At 35.4% G+C, this 22,599-nt stretch overlaps 2 protein-coding genes across 8 annotated transcripts; one reads left to right on the top strand and one right to left on the bottom strand.

Moving 5' to 3' along the window:
* The first annotated feature begins 5,463 nt into the window (after nt 1–5,463).
* On the top strand, nt 5,464–11,033 carry LOC138306425 (uncharacterized). 7 transcript variants are annotated; one of them, XM_069246877.1, is made up of 4 exons: nt 5,479–5,600; nt 8,284–8,356; nt 8,936–9,405; nt 10,220–11,033. In XM_069246877.1, the coding sequence occupies exons 3-4, from the start codon at nt 8,973–8,975 to the stop codon at nt 10,885–10,887; spliced, it is 1,101 nt and encodes a 366-aa protein (XP_069102978.1). In that variant the 5' UTR covers nt 5,479–5,600; nt 8,284–8,356; nt 8,936–8,972; the 3' UTR covers nt 10,888–11,033. The 7 variants fall into 7 exon arrangements, with proteins under 7 accessions (XP_069102979.1, XP_069102978.1, XP_069102981.1 ...); XM_069246880.1 differs by having other exon boundaries at nt 5,512–5,600; nt 8,284–8,312; XM_069246879.1 differs by lacking the exon at nt 5,479–5,600 and adding an exon at nt 5,849–6,141.
* Nucleotides 11,034–12,896: 1,863 nt separating this feature from the next.
* LOC138306424 (uncharacterized) lies at nt 12,897–22,585 on the bottom strand. The gene is made up of 3 exons (XM_069246872.1): nt 22,267–22,585; nt 15,525–15,958; nt 12,897–15,139 (listed from the first exon to the last, which is right to left on the bottom strand). The coding sequence occupies exons 2-3, from the start codon at nt 15,949–15,951 to the stop codon at nt 13,791–13,793; spliced, it is 1,776 nt and encodes a 591-aa protein (XP_069102973.1). The 5' UTR covers nt 15,952–15,958; nt 22,267–22,585; the 3' UTR covers nt 12,897–13,790.
* Between the last annotated feature and the right edge of the window lie 14 nt (nt 22,586–22,599).

Genomic DNA, 22,599 nt, shown 5'->3' with positions numbered 1-22,599 from the left:
TGAACATAGCTTTAAAGCCAAAATTATGTAACATGTCATTGCAATCAGATGTTGTTCTACAACCCAGGAAATATTTAAGATGCATAAAAGTGTTACTTATGTTGGGATATTAATTCAGTACAATGACTTTATCTATGGACGAAGATTTGTATTCAAGATAATCACAATTGATTGGTTTTTCTGTTAAGTTTAGTCACTAGTGATATGTTTTGTCCGAAGATATTTGTTGGATAATTGGCAAAATTTTGTCACCAAAACATTTTATAAGGTGATAAATTTGTTATGTCGTTATCATATACTAATATTATAGGCAGTGATATAAACGCAATACAGGGAGTGGGACGACTGGTTCGCCCGTTGTCAGTATAATGTGACCGGGTGGGGTGTGTTGCTTGGTGTCTTCGGCGGCATGCTTCAGTGATATAGCACTATAAAAAGGGCAATAGTTCCACTATACAAGAAGGCAAAACATGAATTTACCGCAGTCTCCCAAAACACGCACCTCGCACAACATACACGCAACACACCGCATACATGGAAGGCCGTCCTTACATGACCATAGCTGTTAATAGGACGTTAATTAATCAAACAAACAAACAAAAAATAAATGCAATGCTTTTTTATCAACAAATACATATATATAACGGTCTTTTTACAGGGATTTACATTTTGTTTAGTTAGAGTGTATGAATTCACTTTCAGTGAGAATGTAAAATACACGGAATTCATTATAAAGTAATCCAATTACAATCTGATTGAAATACAGATCCTTATAACCACTCCGTTCAATATCAAACGTAGTGATAATAAGGATCTGTATTTTAATCAGATTGATCCAATTAGTGCCTGGTGATTAAAACAACTGTTTCTTTTCATTTAGTTCCCTAGTAAATATTTGTACCCGCAATTGAACCTTAATTTGTTTTACGAATAATAACGTCTCTGGCATTATTTCTTAACAGTCAAATAGCTTTCAATTTTTTATGAACAAGAAAATATCAAGTAAACGACAATTATTGAACATTTCTTGGTTTATGCTAATGTACATTGAACATTTTACATTGAACATTTTAAGATGTATGCCATTGTACAATATTTTTTACATTAGCATTGCTATTTTGCTAAATATTCAAAGTAAATATACCAGGTATTGGTATCCAATGGGAAATCCGCTTTGGTTGCTAGCTATATATGGTATAACGATCAATTGCGCCGCTTTGTCTTCGAGTAAAAAAATTGTCTTTTATTTAGGATTTTTTCTAAACCAATGAAAATGGTTATTACAAGCAAGGTTGGACTACACGACAGTGGAAGTATTAAAGTCTACAAACCACTTCTACATGTTCTATATACTAGAAATGATGTTTACTATAATGTCTTCCTTCATCAGGGTTGTGGAACATTTCTGTTTTTATTTTACTCAATAAATTGTTTTTACAATAGCACTAAGTTCTTGTTTTCTATCACTACGTTGAACTTTTCAGATATGCATGTATACTACGTTACTTCATACAAGTATTAAATGATAGTGGCAAAACAACAATTATAAAAATGAAAACAGACAAAATAAAACAAAAATACAAGAAAAAATATTATGTGGAAAAAAATAACATTGATGTACATCGACAAAAGTTTTGTACGTTGGATATGTCCGTGGGAAGGTTAACGATAATAATGGTTTGGCAGGTATGTACGGCATCGTGTTGCAAAATGAAGTCAGGTCTGTACAGTATACATTGATAACCCATTCGATTATTGTGCAGTGGTCAATTCTCTGTTTAGATATTGAGATATTGACTTGGGCCATGTTCAACAGCGTTTGCATTAGACATCGAGATGCCTTTTGGTAAACGTAGTTACCAGAATTGGTCGTTTTTAGTAGATCTGTATGACGTGTATTATGACTGGTTATTAAGCATTAAACTGCCTTCTTAGGGGATTTATGGTTTCTAAAATTCTCCTAACCAGAATTGGAGACATATTGATTAAAACGCGCGTTGACGGAGGTATATAGTTGAGAGAAGGGTATCGATATTTGGAATAGACCGCGGAAACATTTAACAAAAAATATCTAAAAAGTGTATTCTTGTTCATCACAGCAAAAATATTCATTTCATTAACACTTGAAACCCCAAATATTGGAGCATGTTACTTCGAACGGTTACGGCGGATATTTCAAAATTCTTTAAAAACCGTTTATCTAGACATATTTCACATAACACCAAAACGATAGACTCGTCTCTTGGACATTGTGTATTTAACGTATTTGAGAGAAGTATAAAGAATCAATTTTAATGTCATTAGAAGATATGTTTTTTCGGATAGTGATGTAAGTTTCTAAACAGGTAGTAACATATAACCTTATTAAATGTCACATTTCACAAAATATACAGGTCGGTACAAAAAGTTGATATTACACATGTAAAGATCATTTAAAAATGATTATTATTATTGTATCAAACATTTTAGCATTAGTTTGATATATAGAATTAAACATCACTAAGGTGATTTGCACAGGCAACAACGAGTAAAAGTTCTCTTATTCAAATCTTATAACTCTAACACTTTAAAGTTATGTTCGCCTTACCTTTCATTTTGTTGAATCAAGTAGAGTATTTCATTGTATTCACTACCAAACAGTACCGACATTATGAGACCTATAAAACCTGTAATGTAAATCTTCAAATCTACACTGTCAAATAATAGCTTGAAATTACACTGAATTTGCAGTTCTCCAACAAAAACATTATATTTTTGCCTACTAGTGAACTTAGTACATATGATCACATCAGAACACAAGTAATTGTCTACAATACACACTCATTTACATATAGTGTAGTAATTGTAAAATGATTTCTTCCGATATGTTTCCACCTCAACATCCATACATCAAGCACAAAGACTTTATACAGCACCAAAATTCTGAGTTGTAACTAATATTTTATAAGTTATGCAACGCTGTGGATGATTCCCCAGTTTTCTTCATCAAACCTGATAGGTTTCAATGGTTTACTAAAGAAAAAAATAATATGTCAATATTTTTGTTCACTTATGAACATACAACGGCTTATATGGCAGAATTACTATTCGATAAAGATCTATCGAGTATTTTGGACAGAAGAGTACATACGGAATTTCGCCTTGCGTATTATATATACAGCGTTTATTATTTCTAACTCTATATCTACTTCTACACAAGTATAGAAATAAGTAATAATCATATCATTAAAAATTAATATCTGAACGATACAAAACAAAAAAATCAAGTGCAAGTTACATTTAAATCCGCATGGTTAATAGGTACGAACATTGCGGGTTTTAAATATTATTGTAAAGATTATGTAACTCATGCATATTTAATGTAGTAAAATTAAAAGGATGTGCTTATGGATAGTTCAAACTATGTACATGTAGCTATATAAATAATTTGCTGGTAGTCCGGTAAGGCGATGGTCAAACAGCTTATCAGTGTCAGTAAACGCCTGTCGTGGTAAAAGTAAATATTTCTTAATCCCATGTAAATAAACCCCCTCCGTGCTGAAGAGTGTCGGGTGGACGTTTGGGGGATTACAGTCCGGTGTACCCCCGATAAGTGATACACCGGAGTAGTTATAGAATCGTAGTTAAAACAGCAGAAAAGTATCCCTCTGATAGCTGTAGGCCTGTCTGACTCTTGGTAAGATCAGGTATAAACATCACATTCATTCACGTTATGTACGATTTGCTCATTACTACCATTCTTTAGTAATCCGAACAAAAGGTTAACGACGACACCATTAAAACAGTACAGATTCTACTCCTGTTTAGTACTCAGCATAAAGGGAATGAGACGACTGACTCGCCCGTTGTCAGTATATTGGGATCGGGCGGGGTGTGTTGCTTGGTGTCTTCGCTGGTATGCTTCAGTAGTTCCACTGTACAACAAGACACAACACGAACATACCGTAGTCTCCCACAACACACACCTCGTAAATTACATAGGAGGCCGTCCTTACATTGAAAGTTGCTGTTAATAGGATGCTAATTAATTTATTCCCTCTTATCCAAAGGCTGCAGTAGATTATGTAGGAGTGGTTATACCACCAGTGAGGGTAAAATGCAAAATTATAGCGTTGGAGATCGTTTAAATCAGTATGTTTAACGAATCATCTACCAATTATAGTTATCGATATAACATTGTTTTCATCTAGTGAATAGGTGATGTCATGCTATCTTTGATGTTCTAGTGCAATTTAGAAGATAAATGAGATTTCCATTTATATTAATCTTATAATGAAATAGTATGTAAATAAGGATTGACTTCCATTGGTTACATCGTAAATTATTTTATACTGTAGATAGCTGAGTATTAATACAGCCAGAAAACCGGAAAACTACATGAAATAGTCAACAAACAACTTTGTACTTTAATGTCTCATTTTACTCAACATCTCATCATCGCGAAGATGGCGACATTCTCCTGGTATGTGTTGTGCATCAAAACTAAATACCTTATATGTTATCGCACACAGAGCCTTCACTTTCACTATGACCTAGTTAATTTGTGAATATGAATTCGAAGCCGATGATTGCAGAGTTGTAAGTTTTAAGGATGAATCGGCAAGTTCTCAAAGTAGTTTCATGCAACTGGTCATGCTAGCCAAGATTTAATTATCTTAACAAAATATATGTTCTACCACGACGTTTCACTTTTGCCTATATGTTTGTTTTGTATTTTATATTTTTTCATATGCTATATGAACTGAAGTTTGCTAAACTGATCATACAAACATCAGCAGTATGTTTATATGATATATAAAATAACATTTACATCAATAAGTAAGTTTGTGTTTCTAACTGAAGGTATTGTGTAAAGTTTACCATACATACATTGACGCGTTGGGAGGATTTATGGCATACGTATGTCACCGAATACTTATAACGACAGAGCTGACAGTATAAAGAATGTACTAAACTATACGTGAGAGCATAGTACCTGTATATAACACATTTCAATCGGATTGAAATACAGATCCTTATCCCCCGTTCAATATTGTCAGATCCTCATATCAAACGTAGTGATAATAAGGATCTGTATTTTAATCAGATTGAATACATTTTAATGTAATATTAGGCATACTCCTTTGGAAAACTGACTACTAGGTCGCTACATAATTCTGATCGCCTGAACTGCACCATATACTACATTTTAATGTACAGATGTAACATTAGGCATACTTCTCTGGAAAACAAACTATTAGGTCGATACATAATTCCGGTTGCCTAAACTGCACCATATACTACATTTTAATGTACAGATGTAACATTAGGCATACTCCTCTGGAAAACAAACTATTAGGTCGATACATAATTCCGGTTGCCTAAACTGCACCATATACTACATTTTAATGTACAGATGTAACATTAGGCATACTCCTCTGAAAAACAAACTATTAGGTCGATACATAATTCCGATCACCTGAACTGCACCTTAAGAATTCTGTTATTCTTGTCAAGCTTTATCGATGTACCCATAATGCTATTTCGGTAATTTTATAGGTATAGACCAATGTTAAGACCTGGCGGCCGTACATAGTGGGGACAGAGATCTGCTCGGTAATGTATGTCATTAATTATATTTATCATTATCCTATACAAACGTGTTCTTGATGATCAAATGGTATCATCTATTGTGTCTGTCAAACATGGATAAGATATTTATTTATATGAAGTGGTTAACAATTTTGGTCAAGGTACAAGCAGTAGGTATATTAAGTCACACCGAATTTTCATTTCATTTTTTAAAGTTTATTTTACGTACATATAACAACAGAGAAGTAAATCAGCATTTCACGTGTTGTATGTTATGTACATGTATTAAATGGACCGTGATAGTGAGATATGTCTTGCTTGAAATACCGGAACTATTTGTTTGTAACTCCATTACGAGTGATATGTAAATAACTCGTGTGTACATTCTGCTTACGTTAACTACACGGTTGTGATATCTCGTCGTTCGTAATTACGTTTTTACTGTTGAGTCTGTCATTATATACTATGACATTTTGACTATTTCATGTGCAATATGATGTCGTACCAAATGGAGGATTTAGTATATACTTAACAACTTCAATATTATATGTACACGGTTTGGGCTCATATGTATGTATTGACCTTTCCAATCACCTCCCTGCATTGTGCATGGAAACTTTGGATGTTTACGCGATACAAAGTCTATACTAATGATTATTCCATTAATAGGTACCATTTGTGCACATGTGTGTAGGTATATTTTGTTCGTATTTCGTGTACCGTCTGATCCTACCTGAATTTGATTTATCACTAGACAGGCCTACGTGCTATCATTGTTACGGTTAAAACTAACATATCGGGTATGTTTGCAGCTATAGATAAGTGTATTGATCGTTTTACCCAGATAAATACTGGTCTGTTGAACCCAATGATTATTTACATGGTTGTTGTCTGGCAGGACACGTGTTGTCAAATAGTCATGATCATCGTCGATAGACCGAATCATATATAAATGTAGTGTAACAAACAGTGAAGCTTATGATAATTTCGTTTGACAGGTCAAACATCGCTTTATTCTTTATTTTTATTCGATACATTTCATCTATATTAAAACATTTTATTTTTAGTTGTATTGGTTATGATGTCTATATATATTAACTTTTGTATCCATTATTTCGTATTTGTATTTTAAATACATTATAACAAAAAAGTAATTTGTATTCAACAATTTGCATATTTGCATGTATATTCATTCTCACTTTTCATTTATTATGCCTAATTTGAATCATGGAAACGGTCGAAATAATTGACATGCTATTTCGGGCAAACATATATATTACATTGTGCATAAGACTCAATTATATTAATTAATCGAGTAATTGACTTTATTTACTAAATATTCTAGTGTTTAACGGGCAGTAACTAGGCCAAACCAACATATAAATTTACTAGTATTTCTATTGCGTTAAAACAGCATTAGTATGTTGTCTGACACCCTTGTACACAGTTTACAAACACAACAGACATTGTTTAACCCACAATAACATATAAATGAAAAAAAGGTACTTCCTGGTTGCAGTGACATGATTTGATTGGCTAGGAGACCGTTCACGTCATACCTGGGTATAAATCTTATCGGGTCGGTTCTATGTGCTCAGTCGACTGTACATGCCATGTCACTGTCTTTGTCGAATACACTACTAGTTGTATTGGTGTACCAAGGTAAACACATGTGTACACAGTATACCTAGGTCCTATATATCAGTATTTGGTTTGGTTTGTTACAATAGCGTCCTTATCATGATTGTATGAGTGTTATTTAGTGTTTGAATGCACAAATGAAAAGTTTAATTCTAATTTTTTTAACACAAATAAAAGATGATGAGCTCTCACTTTTATATTCACATTAGTAATAATTACATAAACCCACTATCATCATTTCATTCGTTTCTGCTCCTGTTTAGCGTTCAGCATACAGGGAGTGGGACGACTGGTTCGCCCGTTGTCAGTATAATGTGACCGGGTGGGGTGTGTTGCTTGGTGTCTTCGGCGGCATGCTTCAGTGATATAGCACTATAAAAAGGGCAACAGTTCCACTATACAAGAAGACACAACACAAACATACCGCAGTCTCCCAGTACACTCACCTCGCACAACATACACGCAACACACCGCATACATGGGAGGCCGTCCTTACATGACCATAGCTGTTAATAGGACGTTAATAAATCAAACAAACAAATCATTCGTTATCTTTATCACCATCTTTTTATTTTTTATCATTAATATTAAATGAAAACATAACATGCTTTCACACTTTGTAGAAGTATGTACTTATCATCACCACTTCCCTACGTGTGTGTTGTCCTGTTCTTTGTCGTTAAATGTATGCTTCATTACGTAGCACTGTAAACAGGACAAGAGTTCAATAGTTGGAACTATTAACGTTTACCTTTGAGTTCTGCACCCCACTCTAACGTATATGATGACTTATGAAGATCAAATGCAGTGCTTGTGTAATTTGATTGTCCTCGGTATACTTTTACTGGATGTTATAATATAAATCCTTTCCATTGCGTACAATTGTCATATGAAAGCACATCGTGGTGCCACTGGAAACACTATATCATTATAATGTCATCCACATTGTGTGAGTTTGTTTTCTGTGATAGTGTGAAGCAGCGAATTTCTGTCCGTCTCTGAATACCGCAATATATTTCAGTTTGTTAGTGTATTGACCTCTAAATTAATGTAGTCTTTTCCTACCGACAGGATGTGACAACGAAATCACAACCCAAAAGGTAATTCATGAACGTCCAACCCGAGGCTTGCCACACCCTTATAGGTAGGGAATAATTCTTTTTCTCGTATACAAAAGAAAAAGGAGAGATATTAGTCCTAACTGCAGCATTTCCACTGCGACATGAACATGGTTCCGTCAACTGTACGTCAATATTAAAGACGTTATCGACAATGCACACCAAGGTTACGCCGCATGCAATCATGACGTCATGTAATTGTCACCTCATCATATATTAGACACGCCCTATTTTTTTACCTTTCGATCTAGTATGGCCATGTGAAGCTTAATTAAATAGTTATCAACCATAGTCATATATATTTATTTGTTCAAAAATAAGTCGATCATACAACATGCACTATGTTGTGATAACCGAATCAATATTTCGTTGGAGACGTCAATATGCATACAATATTGTAGCTCTAACGGCTGCTCGGCAGGTAATGTTGTCTTCTGTTGGAAAGTGAAGAAGGCTGCTTATGTACATTTTATATATTCGTTCTAGCCACAATGTTACACTCACAATGTTCCACAAGAAATGTAGTATAGAGTTGAATATCAATGTGTCTCATACAGTTTCACTATCAAACAAATATGCATTGCACATAATGTTTTTTTTTTCAGAATTAACAGGGATATCGAATATTTGAATGCAGACAACATGGCAGACGGAACGGGCGTAGGTAGTGGAGCGATGATTTCACAGATCTGTGGGGAGAATATTCGTGTGAGAAAAGATGGCCTGGAAGCAGAATGGCACCACGATTATTCGGGCGGATGTCTGTTTAGTGCGACACCTATTGACCGTAACCAACAATATCGCATCCGGTTGTCTGACGGAAGTAGCCATATAGATGTAGGATTCACACAGAAGGATCCGTTCACGTGTCAAAATTTACGTATAGCATATTCACAACACCATTTCAGGACAGTGGGAAAAATCAGGTTACACAGGACGGAACTCGAGGTTACTGTATCATGTAGTCAGGACAAGTTCTCCTGCAAGACGAATGATACGATACCCTGTCCTATCGACCCTGGGCCTGTCTGGATATATGTCAACATCAAGTTTGGGAAAGCCAATGTTCGCCTTGGTAAATATGTTTTTTTTTATTAAAGCACCAAACGATTTTTTTTTTTAAATTTTTATTACCAATTACATTTCCGCTTCAGTGATATAGCACTATAAAAGGGTCAACAGTTCCACTCGACATGAACATACCGCAGTCTCCCGAATACACGCACCTCGCACTTCACACATGCTACCCACTGCATACATGGAAGGCCGTCCTTGCATGACCCCGGCTGTTAATAGGACGTTAAAATAATGAAACAACATATTTCCGCCAGCAAACCTTATATTTCGCTCTGAAAATGTAATAACTCGTCCCATTCCTTTTTAATCACATTTTTATTGGAACCTAACAGTTGTACTGTATCTTGTTTCAATAGTTAATAAAGTTTTAGCCAGCCCAAATTTTACTAAATCGGAACGACACGATCTTGTGAAACCCATTGGTTTTTTTTTTCGATGGCGGAACCGATATAAAAATACGTTTCGAATATAAAAACGAAGTATGTAGAATCTAACATGTTTCGGCATACATTGAAAGACTAAATTTATACCATTTTTTCGAATATTTCTTGCCGAAAAAAACTTTTCGATGGCAAATAACTCATCCTGCAATTCTAGATGTCGGTCGGACTGGCATATATATATGTACTATTCACGATACAGCAAATTCATGCCAGTACAGCTGGATCGAATCTGTAAAGGAACTTGAAATATAGAATCATTGTAGTTTCTTCACATTTTCATGTATTAAAACCTTCTTACCATAGTATTATTATATCATACGCCGCTATAATGTGATGAGTCTTATAAACTGATGATTATTCTAATTTCAGAGGCAACTAATTCCAGGAAGATATCGTTTCACGACATATATGGCGAAAACATCGTAATGGAAGACAACAAATGCAAAGCAAAGTTATCTAATGAACACCCGTCTGCAGTGTGTATATTGGAGAAGCCACTTCTGGTTGGAGATAAAATAAAATTTGAATTAAAACCGAACACTTCCGGTTCACGTTCTGATCCGCCGCACTACTATCACGTGACATTTGGAGTGAGTAGTCTTAGTCCGCAGGCATTAAGAGTTACCGCCCCTGAGATCTTCTCGGTGAGTAACAATGTTACGTCCATGAAGTCACAAGAGTCAAGAAGCCATCTAGGTCGGATAGATCATTACCGGAAGTCAGGACGATCTGAGGACGGCTGTGACGGATCGCTGACGGTGACGAGGAGTTCCGAATCTATCATACATTACAAACATTCGAGACAAAGCGAAAGTGACAAGGAACGCTCGATCAATACCCCTGTTTATCTGTTCTTTGAACTGTTCCGAGCGTCTGTATTGATAACAGAGGACAACAGTAGTGGCGGTTATGCTGTGATGAGTCCAGGAGATGATGTTGAAGTTGACTCGAAACCGAAAGTAAACAATCGCAAAGAACCGCGCGAAGACTCCTGGCATTCGTGCAGTGGGGAGGAATCAAGTAGAACCGGAAATTAATAACGCTATAGTCAGAAGGTTGAACTTTTCTTTTTACATGATGTTAAATACAGTGTAATTGAGTGAATATGATGCGTCTGAATTCAGGAACGGATGGAATGTTATGTAAATAAAGATTGTATCGTGATTAAAGTAGTTTTAATATCTCTTTACTATTTATTAATAATCACATACAGTTTATACTGTGATTTTCCAATATTTTCACTGACTAATACATGGTCACGTGACGTTCAATATATAGCATATTGACTCGGGTTTTCGATTTTCAGAAGGACGAAGTCAATATTCCATTGCGAAAGTCATTGCCCTTATGATGCATTGTTCAGGATGGCGTGCTTTGACTAATGCTTTTCTTGTAATTAATATGCACATTATAGATTGTTTTTTCTTTCATACCTACGTGTGTAATACTGGCTGGTCTAGGGCCATAAACTCATGCCGCCTGAGGCTGTATTGTATGGCTACCCATGCAATAAAGCCTCGTGACGTCAACAAAATTTCTATTTCCTCGCTAAAATTTTAACAGTTTTTTTTCTTCACAAATTTGACTAGTTCTATTATAAAAGACGAAACAACGGAATTCTTGTTGAAAATATCACGTTATTTTTCATGTATGAAAAATTGACCTCTAGCCGTGGGTATTTTCGAGTTCATTTCAAAATGGCGGTATATTATAGTTGTAAAATTGCAATAAAACGTCGAGGTTTGAAAGAAAAATACTCTTTCATAAGTGAATATGAAGGATAGGGATATTCCACCCTCGGGATCACAAAATGTTGCAAAACCATCGTCAAGCCTCGGTTTTTACTACATTTTGTGACCATCGGGTAGAATATCCCTATCCTTCATATCCACATATGAAAGAGTCTTATATTATAATCGCTCCATTTCATGGAGGATCTATCAACACTTCATAAATGCATGTAGCTATGTGAAGAAAATGCATTTGAAGTGAATAAAGAACAGTGAGTATAAAGGTCATCAGAACTTGACCCCTATTGGGATGTTGTCAGATCCTCTATAGTATAGAGGTTACCAGAACTTGACCCCTAATGGGATGTTGTCAGATCCTCTATGACACAGTATCTGTGTTATAATCATGTGTATAGGAATAATACACCACAGTTAAAACAAGCTCAAACAATATTTTGTATCAGACTGTTATAACTTTAAACAAATAATTTCGAACATTGAACAATACAGGAAAGAAACAGTTATGACAAATCAATGCTAAATTGCGGCAAAAGCAACAGCCAACATAAACACAGATATACTAGCGAGTACTAGTGGAGTGGATGGTACAAAAATTAAATTACACATCCGGCGAAAAAACTAATGATTTCTTTGGAAGATGAATCTCAAAATAATGACGGACAGACTGTAGACTGGAGACAGGGGCAAACGCTTAATTTAGTCTCTAGTTTTACAACATTTTTTGACTCTCTTTATTCTCAACCTTTTTCGTATAAGATTTATGTTTTTAATATATATATTCATTTAGTAAGCAAGATATTTGTTCTTAATGTGTATAATTAGCTGAACAAGTATGTACGACATACTAGTTTTGAATGATATCGTAAGTTGGCATAAAGATAAAAGAAAATATTTTCGTCTATAAATTGAGTAAGAGGAAACTCCACATGACAAACATTAAAATAGACATGGTCCAAAACTGTACTGGGCATATTTATATAAGTGAAAATTGGTGAACATTGGTACATAGGGGTTCTGAGTATGCTGAATAAGGTAGTAATAGTTTTGAAATACTTTGTTACCATGGTAACGAAATTAAGACCCCTTGATGATCAAAATTGAGATTGTAGCTTTTTTGGTGTTGTGATTCTGTTTCGCTTACATCTTTAAAAAAATCAATTTCTACTCAATTAGTTTATCTAAGGATAGGGCGACATAATCTAATTTGTATCATTTGAGTTGGAGTTACTGATGGAAATACATTTCTTTCTTGTTATTGTTTAATTTCAGATAAACAAAGAATTGTTTCAACCAAGACCATATGCATCCATTTATTGAGGTTTTTTTGTAATGTCAGGGGAACTGCAATAGAGAATGCACTAATCTTACAATATAAGCTTACAAAGAGGGTGCCTGTGGCCATTTTTTTTAGAAAAAATCCACTGGCTAAATTTCAGCGTTTGCAAAGCTTTTATCAAGGATTTCACAAAAAAAGATATCTGCCAAAAGATTATACCTATGGCATGTTTTTTCAAAAATGGTTTGCAATTGTGAACACAATCGATTACTTACCTAATATTTAGAGAAAACCCCAAAACCTTAATCATTGTCCTGTCACAAATTTGAAATTCTTTGATTAAAATCAATTTGTAGTCAGATTAATCTGTAAATACTATTATAAATCGATATAAAACAAAGAATAGTATTAGTCAAAAATTTGTTCAAAAGGTGGACCCAAGGGGACCTTTCGAAAGCATCGTTAGATAACAAAATTTCAGGCCCTTTGTGCCTTTATGAAAAAGTAAAACAAAGACAAAAACACACATAAATATAAATGCAGCCAAACTTTTAACACTGCAAACTTTAAAAAAATTCTGGCGGATTTTGAATCCTTATAAAAATGCTTATTTCCTGTTGCATTTTCTTCAAGAAAACAAACTATACCAAAAATATTGTTATGGAAGTTTCATTACATAGCTGTATTCATTTGTTTTACTTCTAATAATACTACAAGTGAAAACGATAAATAATAGATGTCACAAGAAATTACGAGAACCAGTGTTTTTAAAACAACTGCAGTAAATATAAATATTAATGAGCTTTTCTTCAAAACTGTCAGTGATTTGATTTTGTAATTAACTTTGACTACACTTGAAATATTAACAAACTTTTGATTAAAGCAGCATATTGTTATTATCCTAATTGGACTCTCACGGCAGCATTTTGTCCTTTAAATGAGCCTGATTGGAGAGTTGTAATGCTTCCATCATTGCCGTGCGACTAACCAATCGTTGACTTATCAAATCCAACAGTTTGTCATTGATTTCCTTTCTACCCAATCCCTTGCTGCACATCTCCTGAATTCTTTGTTTCTCCACTATATCAATAATTTTCTTTTGGTATAATGTAAAGACGAGATCACTAGGTTTAAGTTCCTCCAGCAGAGTCATATAGTTCTCACGGATAGTTTCTCCTATCGGCACCATGTCGGGGTTTGCATTTGCCTTTGCTATCCCTTCAACGACCTCCTTCAGCCTTTTATAACTAGCGAACATTTGGTTATGACGCTCTTCTCCGATATACTGCAATTGAGAAATAATTGCCTCTATATTATCCATTTTGGCGTATATTTGCCTCAACATATCTTCGGGATGAGGCGAGGGAGCATTCGTTGGAAGTGAGTATGGTTTTTTGTCCGATAATTGATACATTTTCATATAGTTGTCATCTGGCATCTTCATCGAACTCATTTCTTTGATGGTGTCGTTCATTTTTTGCTCTAAGGTGACGGCCGGTTTTTCCTTCGCATCAAACTCCAATGATGATATGCGCTCTAGCAGAAGCCATGAATTTGACCAATCATGCCAGGAGGACTCGCATGGGGAGGATACGGGCCGCGAAGGTTCTGATTCGGGGTCAGTGTTCGGAAGCGGCCTGAGGTATCCACCTTCATCATCTGCCTCCTGTTGAAGATTTTCCATTGAATGTGCGTTTTTGCCCATTCGATTATGTTCATATGTAGAATCCTTCCTTTGCAAAGGTGACAGCATTTTAACTGAAACTCGAAACAGTTCAAGTACGATAAAAAGTCGCTGGTCAGTGATCGGCCATTTGCCGTGTATACCACTACTGTGTTCGTATAACATTTCGCCGTCTGTATTTACTTTGATGGTAAGTTCACCCTTACATTTGTCCACAGGTGGATTTGTACAATCGTTTTGATTTCTCCTCTCAAATGTTTGGACCGGTATCCATCTGTTCTGAAGCGTCGTCTTCGTTGGTTTACTAATGACTAATGATTGTGGGTCTAACTCAGCCATTTTGCCTGGTTGGACACTCGTCAGCCCAAGTTTAACGTAGTAGATATGTGGCGGAGTCCCACCAATGCCTGGGAGTGGATCAATGCCAATCCGGACAGGGTCAAATCCTGCTGTCGTTAAATGTCTGTCTATAATACAAACAGAAGCCGGATTGACAACCTTCAGTTTAGCCGTTTGCTTCTGAGTTCCCTCGAACTCAATGTTTTCACCGGTGACGTCATGGAACATGTCTGGAGAGTCTAGACAAGAACAGAAATGAAATGGTTACTTTGTTATATCTACATTGCAACTGCAAGTATCTGTATGTTGCTACCGAACCAAATGTAAGATAATTTCCAATACTAACATAATTATATCTTTATCATAAAATCAAGAGGTCATGAAAATACTTTGTTTACATGTACTTCAGCGTGATAATTCAATATAAAAGTATTCTTAAAATTGGTCAATATGAAAATACATTAAAATATATAAATAAAACATTTGAAATTGATTGAAGTGTTGTATTTGTCTTTGTATATACAGTTTATCGATCTTCTGCTACTGTTTATTCGGTTCTCCATAGCAACACACCGGAAGAAGCTACCCTGCAACAAACAAAAAATGTGTGAAGGATATACCTACCTATAGTCACAGACGCACTCCCAAATTTTATACAAACGACAAGCCAGACGTTCATCTTTGGGTCAACAGAAACTCCGTAGGTGTTGTTTCCGGCAGGGGAGATAACCTTATCCTTGAGGTTTTTAAGAAACACTTCACATTTCTGTTTATGGACTCTGATGTTATTAATGATGGAACATTTTTCGCTGAGGTACATACGTCGCACGCTACCTGGACCCCTTAATGACTCGGGGTCAATTTGTGTGACCCCTATGTCTACGTGACTGCTTCCTAGCAACACGATTCTGATTTGCTCTTGGTAGCGAAGCGCCTGTGCAGAGAACACAATGCCCCCAGAGTACTTCGAGTCCCATATTGCCTCAGACTTCCCTTCTGAAAGACGGATGTTTTCGCCGCAAACATGGGATAATAGTGGATATTCGTCCATATTTTACCTGAAATATCAAACGTTTAGTTAGAAATATTTCATTCCATCATTAAATGTACGACACATTTTTTATAATCATTACATTAGATGTTATCATGTTGATATTATAAGATGTCCTTAGTAATTTGCGTATATTTCCCCTGTAAGTGATGTGAGGAGAGTACACCTGCTTTTAGAGGCTGTGTTATGCCCATGTTATTCATTGCAGAACACACCGAACCGCACATCCTTCATGGTCACACATACAGACGGTATGCTGAATATTGTACCTCGTAGTACTGCAGACATATCTCAAAAGAGATCTTAAATAGGAATTAGCCCTACCCATCTTAGAACAATAGGATATGCCCCTACACATCTTAGAACAATGAATCATCCCTACCATCTTAAGACAATGAGTTACCCCTACCCATCTTAGAACTATGATTTATCCTTACCCATCTTAGAACTATGGGCTAGCCCTTCCCATCTTAAAAAAAGGAGTTACCCCTACTCATCTTAGAACAATAGCATTTGCCTATACTCATCTTAGAACAATAGATGTTAGCCATACCAATATTTGAACAAAAGAATTTACCTCGTACCCATCTGCAGACATATCTTAAAAGAGACCTTAAACAGGAATTAGCCCTACCCATCTTAGAACAATAGGATATACCCCTACCCATCTTAGAACAATGAATCATCCCTACCATCTTAAGACAATGAGTTACCCCTACTCATCTTAGAACTATGAGTTACCCCTACCTATCTTAGAACTATGAGTTACCCCTACCCATCTTAGAACTATGAGTTACCCCTACCCATCTTAGAACAATGAGTTACCCCTACCCATCTTAGAACAATGTGTTACCCCTACTCATCTTAGAAATTGAGTTACCCTACCATCTTGAACTATGAGTTACCCCTACCCATCTGATTACCCTATATCTAGAACTATGAGTTACCCCTACCCATCTTAGAACAATGAGTTACCCTACCATCTTAGAACAAGAGTTACCCCTACCCATCTTAGAACAATGTGTTACCCCTACCTCATCTTAGAACTATGAGTTACCCCTACCCATCTTAGAACAATGAGTTACCCCTACCCATCTTAGAACAATGAGTTACCCCTACCTATCTTAGAACTATGAGTTACCCCTACCCATCTTAGAACAATGAGTTACCCCTACTCATCTTAGAACAATGAGTTACCCCTACCCATCTTTGAACTATGAGTTACCCCTACCCATCTTAGAACAATGAGTTACCCCTACCATCTTAGAACATGAGTTACTCCTAGAGGTTCCCTACCCATCTTAGAACAATGAGTTACCCTACCTATTAGAACATGATACCCTACCCATCTTAGAACAATGAGTTCATACCCTACCCATCTTAGAACAATGAGTTTCCCCTCCCATCTTAGAACTATGAGTTACCCTACCTATCTTAGAACTATGAGTTACCCTACCTATCTTAGAACTATGAGTTACCCCTACCCATCTTAGAACAATAGCAGTTAGCCATACCCATCTTAAAATAATGAGTCAACCCTACCCATCTTAGAACAATGAGTTTCCCCTTCCCATTTTAGAACTATGAGTTACCCCTACCTATCTTAGAACTATGAGTTAACCCTACCTATCTTAGAACTATGAGTTACCCCTTCCCATCTTAGAACAATATAATTTACCACTATCCATCTTAGAACAATGAGGTAGTCCTACCCAATTTAGAACAATAGGGGTTACCCCTATCCATCTTAGAACAATGAGTTACCACTACCCAACTTAGAACAATAGGGGTTACCTCACCTATCTTAGAAATATAGAATTTACCCCTACCCATCTTAGAACAAAGAGTTGGTCCTACCCATTTTAGAACAATAGAATTTTACCCCTACCGATAATAGAACAAAAGGATTTACTCCTTCCCATCTTAGAAAAGTAACTATATGCTTTATATTGAAGAGTAACACGAAATAAAAAAATCATCGTTGTATCATATTAAATGCATACCTAGTTTTTATTTCCTCCAAAATATGAAAATTTTTACAATACAAACATTTCAGCTTTTAGAATTATAACTACATAATAACTGTATACATGACATCAGTGTAATAAATTATTCATCATATAATTATCGCTTTTAATGTTTTATACATCGTCGGTATTGTCGTTGTACGGCTTATTGCCTAATAAAACACCAGCTTTGTCTGTATCATCCAGTTCCGAAACCGTCAAATAGTTCGTTGTTACTAACATGATAATGACATTGTCAAACATGTGATCTCTTTTTTCAAATAACTTATTGCTAGAAGACCCGAACAACAATGTTTCAAAATTTCAGAATTGGGGTGGATTTAGCGTTTATCGATTCAAAGTATATTTCGTCAAGTTACGTTACTCTTTGAATTCAGAAGGACACTTGGGCAAAGATTGAGACAAATACTATTTTTTAATGTTTTTGAGCTCGGAGGATCTGAATCAAATTTTCAAATCTACTTTAAATCCTAGTATTTAACTGAAATATGTTCTACGTTTGATTATTTTAACGTCCTATTAACAGCCAGAGTCATGTAAGGACGCCCGTCCATGTATGCAGTGTGTTGCGTGTGTGAAGTGCGTGTTTTGGGAGACTACGGTATGTTTGTGTTGTGTCTTCTTGTATAGTGGAAATGTTGCCCTTTTTAAAGTGCTATATCACTGAAGCATGCCGCCGAAGACACCAATCAACATCCCCTCCCAGTCACATTATACTGACAACGGGCGAACCAGTCGTACCACACCCTATATGCTGAGCGCCAAGCAGGAGAAGAAACTACCACTTTTATATACTTTGCTGTATCTATGCCAGGGGACAGAACCCACAGCCTTCCAGTTAGGAAGAAGAGAAATGATAAGATCCTAAATTAAGTCGCCTTTTACGATCATGCAATAAGGGCAGCAGGTACAATTCTAACGCCTTACCTGCAAGGCCGACACATGTGCTACTTCTTGTTATGTTATTATTATCTTTATATACGGTTATTGTTAAAGATGCTCCACCGCGGAGAAATGGTATTTTTTCTCTATCAAATCAGGAGCAGTCGATTTAGTAGTTGTCTTTGCTTACAAAAGTTACTTACTTTACACTTTTACTATCATTGAAAAGTTTGAGGTTATAATTTGACGTCAAGATGAAAATATCGAAAATAATTAATTGCAATCCGAAAAAATTCCGTGGCACTATGTCCTATATGGCATGAGGTACTGATTGCGCATGCACCAAAAGCAAAATAAATTATTTCATATGTATTTTTATGTTAGTTAGACATATATATACACGATGAAACACCAAGTATTATTCAAATGATGAGTATCGTTAAGCTATGTCGGCGGTGGAGCATCTTTAAGGAGAAATATGTATCATTGTGGTCTGATGTGAAATGGACTTTAATGTTATTTAAAACTAGAGGCAAGACAAATAAATGTACGCAATGATCATCCGTTTATAAAATACTACTGTAATAAACGACCTCAATTTCATCCAATTTTCAGTTTCTAATAACTACAATTGGCGATCTACTGTAACTTAATAGTTATCTGGATTATATTTAGCATGTGAACATTTTCACTTAAAATAGAAAGAAAATCCATATACAAATGTACAACACAAAGACATGCCTTTGATATTTGTTGTCATCTTTCATGTTAAAATTATAACCTAAGCAAACAAATATTATATATAGCCTATGTAAACAAACAACATAAAGAAGTTTGGTTGACGCAATAATTTGATTGACTCCATGACAGAATGTATTCTTTTTACAAAGGACACACACTAACTTACTTGACAAGTAAATAAAAGCCAGCAAAATTAAAGCTGTGATCTATACACCAGCAGTGCATACCAATTTTGTTTCAACGAAGATCTGGATAAGCAAAATACTATAAGGCTCTTTCATACGTGAATATGCAGAGGCAGGGTTGAATAACACTTTGAGATCCCGAGGGTAGAATATCCCTATAATTTACATCTTCTGTATATCCACAAATAAAGAGATTTTTTTCTCGTCATACCTCTACGATTTTACTGCAGTTTTACAATTATGATATTCCCCCGTTTTCAAATGAGTTCGAAAACAACCGTGAGTCTTTTTTTGTGTCGCTTCCTGAGTTATCCACGGATCTAAGATCCTAGTTGTAAATTAAGATAAGCTCGAGTGACTCAGCAGATTTAATTTTACACGTCGAATCAGTTTTACCGTTAAAAAATCAAATGCACATGGTAGATCTCTATATACCAAGACTAAATCGGTATATGTAGGTAGGTCCTAATGCGGAACAATTAATGTCACAACTGTAATTATGTAGGGTATTTAAAATAACCATTTAAATGTATACAATCAATATTAGTGTATAGTCATATAATACACATATACTAGACATTGTTTAATTACAAACTACACATTATATGTGACACAATAATGTCAATACATATAATGGTGCATCACGGCTTCTTGCCTGATTACAAAACGTTACATTTTAGGACACAATTACTTAGTTTAATGCCTAAATGATATTGATTTCACCGAAGTTACAGTAGTCAGTTGACACTACCTACCGGTATGATGGTAAGAATTTACATTTTACTTAAAAGTATTGTTTATATGTAGATATGTCCTTAAAATTGACAAATGCCAGAACATTTATCCTCGCGATTGAATATTAAGGAGGCAATAATTTTCTCCTAGGAATCAAACTATACAGTATTAAAATTGATTTGTAATAGTCGGTTGGTTGGTTGGTGTATTTACGTCCTATTAAGATCACAGGTCCCTGAAGGAGATCTCCCCTGTATGTAATGTATTTGTGTGAATGTCTGTATGTAATGTATTTGTGTGAATGTCTGTATGTAATGTATTTGTGTGAATGTCTGTTTGTATTGGGAGGCTGAAGGAGATTTCCCCTGTATGTAATGTATTTGTGTGAATATCTGTATGTTTTGGGAGGCTGCGGTACTTCCGTGTTGTGTCATAGACAATGACTTTGAAAATATTTTAGTTTTTACTCTATGTAGATTTGCACTTTGATTTTCCAGAGAGGAAACACATGGTCTTTATCATACCATACTGTGTTTGTAGTATCCCTATGTAGCCATATCATTCATTTAAACATTGAACGTCTTTCAGTTGGCATTCATAGCCAATATGAATGCAAACTGGACAGAGGTAAATCTCATTTCATGTTGAATTTGCATCGGTTCAGTTTGCATTCAATACTGGCTATAAATGTCAACTGAAAGACGTTCAATGCTTATATTTATAATTGGTTAAAATTTTATGATGAAATCCCAAGGAATTTTGAATCTATAATGAAATAATCATTCTTTATCGTCATGAATAGAAAGGCCATTTCAACAGCCGTCTTCCATAATCGCTGGCACGACATGTGTGACGTCACAATGATAATGAAGTCACAATAAACGCTTGAAGTTCATTGTCTATATGACTGCCAACTGCGTTTGGTAAGGTTATATTGTGGGACTGCAGTGAAAACTAAATATATCGATATGTCACCGTACGTCTCGACAATATTTGTTGACATAAAAACAGGTCGACTACCACCATACCCCCGGAACTCGGGGTTTATAAGTGATAATACTAAACATGCTAACGTGAATTTATATTTACGTCCAATTAACAGCTAGGGTCATTCGTGTTGTGTCTTCGTGTATAGTGGAACTGTTATAAATCCTTTTTATAGTGCTATGTCACTGAATTCATTTGTTTGTTTGTTATATGCTAAACGGCCCATCGACAGCCTCGGAAATTTAGGGTCTAACCTAAATATCAGCAGACGATAATGGTATAATTTTTTTAAATGTAAACAATAGGTACGTTCGTTCTATACCATAAATTGTGAATGGTAAAACAATATGTTAAAATAAATAACAAGCATATGGGAAATCGAATATGCGATAAAAGAGATACAGTCATATGAAACCAAAAAAATATAGATTCAATTGATTGTGGTACAGGCCAATTTCATCTTTTATAAAATCCATTGACTTTATGGATACAGTATATATGTACGTCCAGTATGAAACACTTGACAGTTCTAACTCCGGTAATCTAGGTCACACATACAATGGAGTTGTAATATATTGCGTCCCCTGGTCTACCCACTGTGTTTGTATATCTATATATATATATCGCTACATGTCCCCTGGTCTACCCACTGTCTATTTATATAAATAATCTGTATATACTCACTCTTTGTAAAAGTAGTCATTCATAATATACATTCGATAAGAATACAGTACGGATGTTATATTATAAATACTTACCGTGGTGCCATTCACTGTTCGTTCATTGCAAAGTTGAGGAGACGTATTGGCCCATCAAGGAAGTAATACTAAACACTATGAAGTCCTTGGAATATTCAATTCACGGTTCATCTCCACTATAGTACAACCATATCTATTGGCTGGGAGACGCTAAGTCCAGGAAGTAGCAATTCCAGCAGTGTGTTCCTAGTTAATAGGTTTATAGAGTTTGTTTGTTTGATTAATTTAACGTCCTGTTTATAGAGAGTGAATATAGAAATATATCTCACTGTAAGCCTACACGTATGTTGCTTGTAATGTACTTTTAGTTTTTGTTGATACCTGGAACTGTGC

The sequence above is a fragment of the Argopecten irradians genome, chromosome 13 (assembly GCF_041381155.1).
Source record: "Argopecten irradians isolate NY chromosome 13, Ai_NY, whole genome shotgun sequence".
Lineage (NCBI taxonomy): Eukaryota > Metazoa > Mollusca > Bivalvia > Pectinida > Pectinidae > Argopecten > Argopecten irradians.
The sequence above is the reverse complement of the archived record's forward strand: the minus strand, read 5'-3'. Positions and strand labels throughout refer to the sequence as shown.